Source organism: Crotalus tigris, unplaced genomic scaffold (assembly GCF_016545835.1).
Source record: "Crotalus tigris isolate CLP2741 ecotype Arizona unplaced genomic scaffold, ASM1654583v1 scf7180000017600.4437325, whole genome shotgun sequence".
Lineage (NCBI taxonomy): Eukaryota > Metazoa > Chordata > Lepidosauria > Squamata > Viperidae > Crotalus > Crotalus tigris.
The window spans coordinates 3,696,474-3,706,869 of NW_024096504.1; the positions used below are offsets into that span (position 1 = coordinate 3,696,474).

Below are 10,396 nucleotides of genomic sequence, written 5' to 3' on the forward strand. Positions count from 1 at the left end.
GTATGGTGGTGTTTCAGAGTTTATTATTTCAATGGCTTTATTAACTATATTGCACAAAAAAAGTTATACTCTAAACCAGTGTTTCTCACACTTACAGCAGTGGCCAAAATTGTGGAAACCTTTTGGGAAAAGTGTATTTTGGAAGTTTGATGGCCACCACTTTTTTGGGGGAGTAGTACCATAAAATTATATATCAATGGAAAGATAATTTAATCAAGAATGTAATGCAACATAGTTTGTTCAATTATTCTATGAAAAGTTATAGCCAAATAACCCGAAAAAGGAAGCACAACTTGCTTAGGTTGATATCAGGTAGCTTTCCTTCATCTGATTGTAGCCAATGAGCATGAGTGTTTAGAGAGCCAATCAGGTGTCATCTTGTTTTGGCAATGAGCCAATCAGATCACAGTAGGATTCAGTTATTGATGTCACGTATTGAAGCTGAGAGGACATTTATCAGTGTGTTATGTGATCACTATCAAGTTGGTTGGGGTTTTTTTCCTTTCATTTAGTGAGCTTGTAAAACGTAATAAAATTAAAGTAATGGTGCAAAGAGTTGACTGGTTTCCCAGAAAGCGATGTAAATTAGAAGAAAAATTGGTGGAAACTTAACCAAGGATGGCATTTCTACTGTACACTTTTCCCAAAATATTTCCACAATTTTGGCCACTACTGTAGCAATTTTAAGATGTTTGGCAACTTTTAAGATAGGAACTGGGGAATTCTGGAAATTCAAGATCACAACTGCTAAATGTGAGAAACACTGTTCTAAACTGCTTTGCTAGGCTCAGCAGTTAGAGAAGCATTTTGAAGCAGAGTTACCGAGAGACTGAAATCCAGGTTCAAAGTTGATGACTGCAGCCCTAGCCCTCTTCAGACAAACTTTTGCTTGGATTCAGAGTCACTGATTTCCCTATGCTGCTGCTCTGAATGAAGATCGTTGAACCTTCTTACCAGATTCTAAATCTTATTTTGTACTGTAAACACCTCAGGGATATTTCCAGAAAAATAATTACAGGTAATCTTTGACTTACAACCACACTTGAACCTAAAATTTCTGTTGCTAAGCAAGGCAACTGTTAAGTGAATTTTGCCACATATGTTAAGTGAATCACTGCCGTTATTAAGTTAGTAAAATAGTTATTAAATGAATTTGGCTTCCCCATTGACTGCTTATCAGAAGGACACAAAAGGTGATCACGTGACCACAGGACACTGCAATAATCAAATTTTAGTGAGGTGCCAAGCATCTGAATTTTGTTCACATGATCACAGGGATGCTGCAACAGTTATAAGTGTCATAAGTCATTTTTTTCAATTGTAACTGAACGAACACTAAATGAACTGTTGTAACTCGGAGACTACCTGTACTGAATATTTTTACTTAGGAAATAACTTAAGCTGTGGTGAATAAAGCACCAGCAGGGCTTCCTGGACAGCCCCAGGTTGGAAAAAACAAAGCTGAAATAAACTGCCTAGCAGCTAGGGTGAGCAAACTTTCCCTTTTAGCTCTCCCCCAGTGACTATCTGGCTTTTTCCAAGCAAACTTGTCTGGCAGCCCTAAACCAGGACAATCACAGTAAGTGCAACCTACCCATCCTTCACATTAATTGCTCAGAAAGCAGAGCACAATAACTCCTAATCAACTGAGTACAAGTAGTCATGAACTTACAACGGTTCATTTAGTGACCGTTCAAAGTTACAATGGCACTGAAAAAAGTGACTTATGACCCTTTTCAGTTACAACCTTTTGCACCATCCCCATGATTCTGTGATCAAAATTCAGACACTTGGCAACTGTCTCATATTTATGATGGTTGCAGTGCCCTGGGGTCATTTGATCCCCTTTTGCAAACTTCTGATAAACAAAGTCAATAGGGAAGCCAGATTTACATAACAACCAGGTTACTAACTTATCAACTGCAGTGATTCACTTAACAACTGTGACAAGAAAGGTCGTAAAATGGGGCAAAACCCACTTAATAAATATCTCGACAACAGAAGTTTTGGGCTCAATTGTGATTGCAAGTCGAGGACGCGCGCCTCTATCCATTCCTATCTCTACGGTTCACGCTCCCGGTCCTTTGATTTCCTTGACTCCCTTTGTTTGCGACATCTACTGACGCGCGCTGTAAAGTAAAAGGCGAGGGGCACGAGTGGCGGGAAAGCCAGGTTCGCGCGCGCTGCCGAGCGGGGAGGAGGAAGAGGCAGCGGGAACGAAATCGCGGGTGCGCGCCAGTGAGTCCAGGGCGGTTTCGCGGGAGGAAAAAAAAAAGATGGGTTTGCTCGAGCTGTGCCGGGAGGCCTTCGGTGCGGGCGACCTGTACCAGGTGCTGGGCGTGAGGCGTGAGGCGTCGGCCAATGAGCTCCGCCGTGGCTACCACAGGGTCTCGCTCCGGGTGCATCCCGACCGCGCTGACCCGGCTGATAAGGAGCGCGCCACCCGGCATTTCCAGGTATAGCTGAGCTCCGGGGGCTGTTTATTTTCCGATTGAGCCCCTGGAGCCTGCCTTGTCTTTTACCGCGGGGGTGGGGGGAGTTAGTTTGGACCAGTGCGAGGATGGGAGACCACCAGGAAAACCCAGGGCTGCAGGTTAGACGGGAAATTAAGCAAACACACACACACACCCTTGGAAGAAGCAGGGGCAAGCTATCTTGGAAGAAAGCTGCAGGACTAACTTTATTTGGTCGCCTTAGCAAACACACACACACACACACATATCGGAAGAAGCAGAGGCAAGCTATCTTGGAAGAAAGCTGCAGGACTAGCTTTATTTGGTCGCCTTAAGTTGAACTCGGGGAAAGCTCTTTTTGTTGTTGTTAGTTGCGAAGTCTTGCTTAAAGAGGCGACAGCCTTGGCTAACCTCCGGGAAAGCTAACCTGGGACGGACCTAGTGGTTAGGGAGGAGGCTCGATTGGAAAGCTTAGTGTGACTTTCCATTCTGCGCTAAGGACATTTGAAAAAGGCAGATGTAAAATACAAGAAAACCCACGTGAGTTAGCTGGTGCAACAGTACTACAAAACCCATATGGAGAGTATCACAAAGGCCATACTGTGTGGCCCTCAGTACCTTGACTGAGACGGAGAAAACTAATAAGTGGAACATTTCCAGTCGCTGCACCAGAAAGAGGGCACCCACGACAAATGGGAGAGAATATAAATATTGCAGGTATAGCTACAGTAGTGGCCAAAATTGTGGAAACCTTTTGGGAAAACTGTATTTTTGAGGTTTGATGGCTAATAACACCAATTTTGTTTGGAGTAGTACCATAAAATTATATATCAATGGAAAGATAATTTAATCAAGAATGTAATGCAGCAAAGTTTGTTCAATTATCTGTATTCTATGAAAAGCTATAGCCAAATAACTAGAAAAAAGAAGCACAACTTGCTTAGGTTGATATCAGGTAGCTTTCCTTCATCTGATTGTAGCCAATGAACTGTTTAGAGAGCCGAACAGGTGTCATCTTGTTTTGGCAATGAGCCAATCAGATCACGGTAGGATTCAGCTATTGATGTCATGTATTGAAGCTGAGAGGAGGGACATGTCAGTGTGTTATGTGATCACTATCAAGTTAGTTGGGTGTTTTTGTGTTCTTTCATTTAGTGAGCTTGTAAAACGTAATAAAATTAAAATAATGGTGCAAAGCGATGTAAAATAGTAGTATTAAGTGAACAAGGCTACAGTTATAAAGAAATTAGAAGAAAAATTGGTGGAAACGTAACCGAAGGTGGCATTTCTAAGTTTTTGAAGAGATATAAGGAGACTCAGTTACTACAAAACCACATTGGTAAAGGCAGGAAGAGGTGCACAACAGCAAATGATGATAGAAGAATTAAGAGACTGTGCTTACGTGACAGAAGAAAATCATCTAGGTGTATTCAAGATGAAATGGCACAATGCAATGTGCAAGGACTGTTCGGTGCAGACTGCAGGAATTTGGCCTAAAATCTAGAATTCCATCAAAACCACTTTTATCTCTCAAACAAAGATTGAAAAGATTAAACTGGGCTAAAACCATGTTACTGTAAGTATTAACTGACATGGTGATAATTTTTGTATATCTCATTTTTTCTACGTGTTTAACTTTTTATTTTATAATTGCTATTCTAATAGCAAATCCTTCATAAAAGTTATTACATTACAGTCTAGATTAAATTATCTTTCCATTGATATATAATTTTATGGTACTACTCCAAAAAAAAGTGGTGTTATTAGCTATCAAACCTCAAAAATACACTTTTCCCAAAAGGTTTCCACAATTTTGGTCACTACTATAGTGTGGCAATTAGCCTTGTTGAGGTTCTGGTTGGGTCACTAAATTTTTAACTGACATTCTCAGGCTAACTTGGCTTGATGTAACCTCCCAGGGCTCGAGGGGGCGGGGAGGAAAAACTGGAGGTGGGGATCCAGCCCTTGTGTCACTCTAAACTTGTGGCATAAAAGAAGAGGAACGTGGGTGGGCAGAAGTATCCCAGATATGCCCAATTGGTGGTGGAATCGTTTCATACTGATAAAAGCATTCTTATTTGAATGAAACAGGAAGCATGTCCTCCGGGGGTTTCTTGCCTGTCCATCCCACAAGTTAATTTTAAAAACAATAGTTTTGGTAAGTTGGCTGGCAACCTATTTTTGACTTCTACCTGCTATAGTGATTTGCAGGGCTCTGCCTCTCAATCATAAACTAAATGTAGACATTTATGCCTTCTGAACCCCCTCCCCCAACCCCATATAAGAAGCAAAGGGAAACATAAATTGACTTTTCACAAAATTCTTATGGTGGCCTGTCCTGTCTAATTACAGTATTACCATCCTGTGGTTTTGATGTTTGGCTATGAATTGTGGGCTGCTTAGAATCAATTGAAGCAGCATAAATCTGCTTGCAGTGAATAAATTGTTATTTTTATAAAAAGATTATACATCTAAAGAACAAACAATATATTTTGAAGATTCAGTTTTGTTTTAAAAAGTTTAAATTCTGCTTACTTAGAATGGCCCCAATTTACTGTACTTACAAAATGATAAAACTCTTCAGTAGTTTTACTACTTTACTATTAGGACAATTTATGATAATGTAACATTCCTTATCCTAAAACAGGCCCTTTGGAAAAGGCAAGAGGAAGGGAGCAGGCCATTTATTGGATTATTTGTCTGTATCCTCTTAGATCCTCAGCAAGGTGTACGCAGTACTAAGTGATGAGGAACAGAGGGCGTTATATGATCAACAAGGGATCGTGGATGAGGAATCAACTGTATTGACCCAAGATCCTAACTGGGATGAATACTGGAGGTTGCTATTCAAAAAAGTGGGTTTTTTTTTAAACTCTACACTAACTATATAACTGAATTGCCAGAATTATTTCCAGTATAACATTTTGTATATGTTACGATTGTGTAAGTTTTGTATAATACATCATTTTATGATGGACTCTTACCATATCTAAAGCCGGTTGCTAGGGTTTTTTTTTTTTCCATTACTTCATTGTTCCGGACATGGGCAGCAAACAAATTTAATAAAGAAGGCTTAATGAAAGTTATAATTAAAGAGAAGCAGTTCTGATAATTCTGGAATTTTGTACAAATGGCAGAAAATATTAATTTTTAAATCCATTCTTGCCAAAATACAAGTAACTTACACTAAACCCTAAAAATCCTGAAGTTACTAATGAACATAGCTCTTGCATCTGAACTTCCCAGACTTCACACTAGAATCTCCAAATAGAATTGGAAAATATTACAACTCAAAGCTCACAGGAACTGCTTCCAAGCAGTGATTATATTGCTGAACTAGATAAATTGCTGGTTTTGCTTAAATTGAGACTGTCTTCTCTGGCTTCAGACTCCACATACAGAACACCTTCTTATTTCATAAAGATTTGGTTCAGGTGAACTTGAACGACAGGAAAAGAAAAACCTTTTAAATAATAGTGAATGTAGGAATGGAAAAAAGTATTTCTAACAAGCTTGTAAAAAAAGTTTTAATTTTTTCTAATCAACTAGATAACTGTAAAAGATATTGAAGATTTTGAAAAGAAATACAAATATTCCACAGAAGAGCTGGAGGACATTAAAGCCGCTTATGAAGACTTTAAAGGCGATATGGACAAAATCATGGAGTCTGTGCTATGTGTTGATTATACAGATGAACCAAGAATAAGACAGATCATTCAACATGCTATTGATTCTGGAGAACTTTCATCTTATAAATCCTTTGTAAATGAGTCTAAGAGAAAGATAAATGCAAGAAAAAGAAGGGTATGTTTAACTGGTGATAAGATTTATTAATAAAGTTTGTAACACTAAATAAAATTCTAAATATATCAGTGTATATAGCAGGGGTCTTCAAACTTGGCCCTTTTATGACTTGTGGACTTCAACTCCCAGAATTCCTCAGGCAGCCATGCCTGGCTGAGGAATTCTGGGAGTTGAAGTCCACAAGTCACAAAAGGACCAAGTTTGAAGACCCCTGGTATATAGCATCTACCATTTATCTTTATATTATAATCCTCATATTTTAAATCAAGGTGGAATTTCTGAAAGTGACTGATGCCCTTATCTTTTGTATTATCTTACATTCTAGTGATTTTTAGAAAAAAAATTCTAAAGCTATGAAAATAATAATAATCAGTAACATGTACAGAATACACATATGTGTTTATTTGAAGATTTTTATTAAAACAGTTAATTAAAGTTTTGGATTTGTTCCTGGGGATTCAGGCCCAGGTCCTCACTTTATTATAAGTTCCTGCATGGCTTTGGCCACCTTGATTCAAAGAATGGTTGCTGTGGGAATATTTCTTTAAATGCTAAATAAATTGCAGTGGTGATTTGAATTAGGAAACTTGATAGTTCATTTCAGTATTGTTGCTGTTTCAGACAGAAAAGGAAGCTAAAGAGGCAGAAGAATCCAGAGAACAAATGGGACTTGGAGAAGGAGATGATGATCTGAAAGTACTAATTCAAGTAAGATTAGGAAAAGATACTTAAAGATCCTTGGGAAAAAAACTTTTCTAACCTGATCAAAGAGTTCATAAAATGTCAAAATTTAGCATACAGTGACTTGCATTGGAACAAAGAATTTTACTTGATATATGGTAGAGGTTCCAAATTGACTGTGATTTTCCTATACAAAACACAGCAATAATCGGGGAATCTGTTTCTGATCTTTGTAGCATATTTAATTAATAGGCATCTTGATAACAATAGCTCATAGATGTTACAGTTACTTTCTTTGTAATTTTTAAACAGTAGTTTTGATTCTTTCAACAAACTTATTTTAAGTCTTCATGTTATTTTAAATACTTTAATATAGATGCTGTTTCTGAATTAATGACCACAATCTGTTCAATTAACTTTGTCATTAAGCAAAGTGGTAGCTCAGCAAATATTTGACTGAGATACTGTAAAGATTGCTGGTTGCTAATGTCTCATTCAGATAAAATTCTGTAGTGCGTTATGCGTTACTTTCACTCAGAGTATATTCTCAGATGCAAAAATTTGGTGTAAGTGCACATTACTAAGAAAATTAATATTTTTTTACTACCATTTATTACCATATTTGCAGATGGTCACTATCTGAGGTAGTTGTTAAATGAGGAGAAGCTGTAATGCTTTTTACAATAGAAGCTAATATTTTGCTTTTTTAACCAACTTGTTTTTATTCCATTTAACAGAGCAGAATAGATAGTCGAAAAAAGGAAATGGAAGGTTTTCTGACTCGGATGGAAGCAAAGTATGCAAACAAACCCAAAAAAGGAAGAAAGAAAGCAACTGCTAAAAAATGACTGATTTTATAAATGATTTTCATTTACCCCTAATTCGCAGCACACTTTCAGCAGTTAATTGATGTAAAACAAAAAGTACAGCAGGATTTTAGATACAATTAGCAAATTTCCAGCAAAATAGCTCTGAACATTTTGTAGGAACAGCCTTTCTGCACAGAAAGCTTGATCAAATCCTTACTATACTATATTTCTGTAGAATAATATTGTTCACCTATTGCTGAGTTGAATGTAAAACCTTCTTTAAAATTAAAAAATGAGCAAATTATTAAATTTAAATTGCTTTCAGAAGTGTACCAGAAACATTGTAGGTGAAACTTACAGGTATTTGGAAACATTTTGAAATGATGTATTGTTAAGTCACCTTTTCACAGGTAACAGTAGTGCCTTGAGTCCAAAATGATGGTAGTTCGTATGCATACATAAGAACTATATATTTTAAACATTTCTAATAACTCTACAAGTAATTTTAATAGTGCTACATGAACTGAAATCTTTACTAACTTTAATGCAGTGAGACTGAGATCTGAAAGAGAAAATTTCTTTAAAGCAATTATATACAATTGTACCAGTGTTTGCAAGGGCATGAATTCTCTGAATACATCTGACTTAAAGAAGAGTGTGCATTGTCCTTCTGGCTTATGTATGATTACAGCTGGGGATCAGTCTTTGAATATCTTACCTCTCAAATTCCATTCTGGAAGAAATGCTGACTGTGGCAACCTATATCCAACCAGTATGACATGCTCAAACCCAGGTTGGCTGGGATGGGGAAAGTAATACTTACCTTTCTAATCATATCTCTTCCAACATCTCTTTATAAGCATAAGGCAAAAATATGCCCATCAAATACAAGCATGAGGCAAAACTGTTAACTGTAAAATCAGATAGTCTTGCAGGTTAAGAGCAATATAGGAATGAGAGCTGTTGTAAAAGCAAAAACAATGCACTGGAAGATTGCATAATCAACAGGTTAGCTACTCAAAATGAAGTCAGCTTTCCAAACTATAGCCAATGTGAGCATGGAAATTAATTCTGATTTTTAAACAGAATTATTTATTATAGCTACCCAAGTTGACCTTCAATATCAGACTATATAATGGCAGCAAAAGTAACAGCTCAGATTAAAACAGCCATAACATAACAAACATACTAACCCCAACCCTGAGAACATTAGATATGGAGAAGAAAACAAGGGTTATGTACACAGACCCATGTTACTTGGATTCCCGGGGCTGTAATCAAACTGAGCACATTACTGAATTTCAGTGGCAAAGTTTCCTAACCATTGAGACAGCACAAAAGCAGACTCAATATATTCCAAAAGCATAGGTGTTTCTTCCATTTCTTGAGAGTATCTGCATCCATTGTATTCCTCAGCCAGATGCATTATTTCCCCTATCCATTTAGTTTTTAGCTAAATTTATAGGTAATAAAGATATATGGCTTATTTATTGTATGAAACCTAATTTCCTTTTTCATAAAACTACAATTGAAAGAGTGGCTTAATATTGTGCATAAACTGTCATTTTCTTACTGCCCTTTCCTGGAAAAAAAATCAGCTTCCATTTCTTGTTAGAAGAGGCAATGCTGCTTTAATATGTTATTCAGGCAATTTGTTCTTCCTAAGCAACACACACATTTTTGTATGTCTGTGGTGGAGTGAAGGAAACCAACTTGCACAACTCAGAAAAAGGAAGCCAGTTTAGGGATCAAAATCGGAAAAATTGCAAATGAGAGCTTGATAAAATCTATAAAAGCATTATTGCTAAGTGGGACTGTGACCAATTTTTCCTGTTGAGGGAGCCTCCAAAAATGCCATAAAATAACCCCCCATTTTTGCCCATAACATTTTATAATAGAGGAGGAAATAGTCTGATTATTTGCTGTAAAACATTAATAAAACTACTACATTGTTATTGTTAAGTGTGACTGGAGAAGTTAGGATTTCTTCGGATGATCTGAGTCAGCAGGCTCATCCTGCTGCTTGATTGTATGGGAGGTGCAATACCAACAAATGAAAATGCCCTGATGGCTCTAGCAGAAAATTAACACAGTATTGATGCCATTTATTAAAGGAACTCCAAGAGCAGCAAGTATTCTTTAGTTAACGTTCATCTGTAACATTACATCAGAGAGACAGAAATATATTTGAGGTGTTGCCTCCTTCCCAATCACATCCACTCAGGTCCAGCAGGAAGGAGGCGATGTTGGGATCTCATCCAAAGCAATGTCATCTGATGGGTCCCAAGAGAGCCTTTTCTGCTGTGACACCCCCCTCCTCCCCTTTTGGAACATCACCGACCCTGATGTCAGATTGGACCCAACCTCACTGGTCTTCTGGAAAAGTCTGAAAATGTGGTTTTGCTGCCTGGCCTGGGGATCTGGTAACGTGCATATGGAGCCTACAAAGTCGCTGTATTGCTAGGGAAACAATGTGATTGCTAGTAAATTATGATTTGTTTTTTTAAATAGTTTTTAAAGTTTTTAATGATTTTTGTTACAATTTTTGGTTGTTTTGTATTGTTTTGTGCTTTTTAACTATAAGCTGCTCAGAATCACATATACAAGTGGCTATACAAATACATACATACATACTAACCCCACAGGGCT

At 37.5% G+C, this 10,396-nt stretch overlaps 1 protein-coding gene across 2 annotated transcripts; it reads left to right on the forward strand.

Annotated features, from left to right (window-relative positions):
• The first annotated feature begins 2,103 nt into the window (after window positions 1-2,103).
• DNAJC9 (DnaJ heat shock protein family (Hsp40) member C9) lies at window positions 2,104-9,292 on the forward strand. Of its 2 annotated transcripts, none has more exons than XM_039367533.1 (5): window positions 2,104-2,456; window positions 5,168-5,308; window positions 6,003-6,257; window positions 6,883-6,965; window positions 7,676-7,692. In XM_039367533.1, the coding sequence occupies exons 1-4, from the start codon at window positions 2,277-2,279 to the stop codon at window positions 6,949-6,951; spliced, it is 645 nt and encodes a 214-aa protein (XP_039223467.1). In that variant the 5' UTR covers window positions 2,104-2,276; the 3' UTR covers window positions 6,952-6,965; window positions 7,676-7,692. The 2 variants fall into 2 exon arrangements, with proteins under 2 accessions (XP_039223467.1, XP_039223458.1); XM_039367524.1 differs by having other exon boundaries at window positions 2,112-2,456; window positions 6,879-6,965; window positions 7,676-9,292.
• Window positions 9,293-10,396: the final 1,104 nt, after the last annotated feature.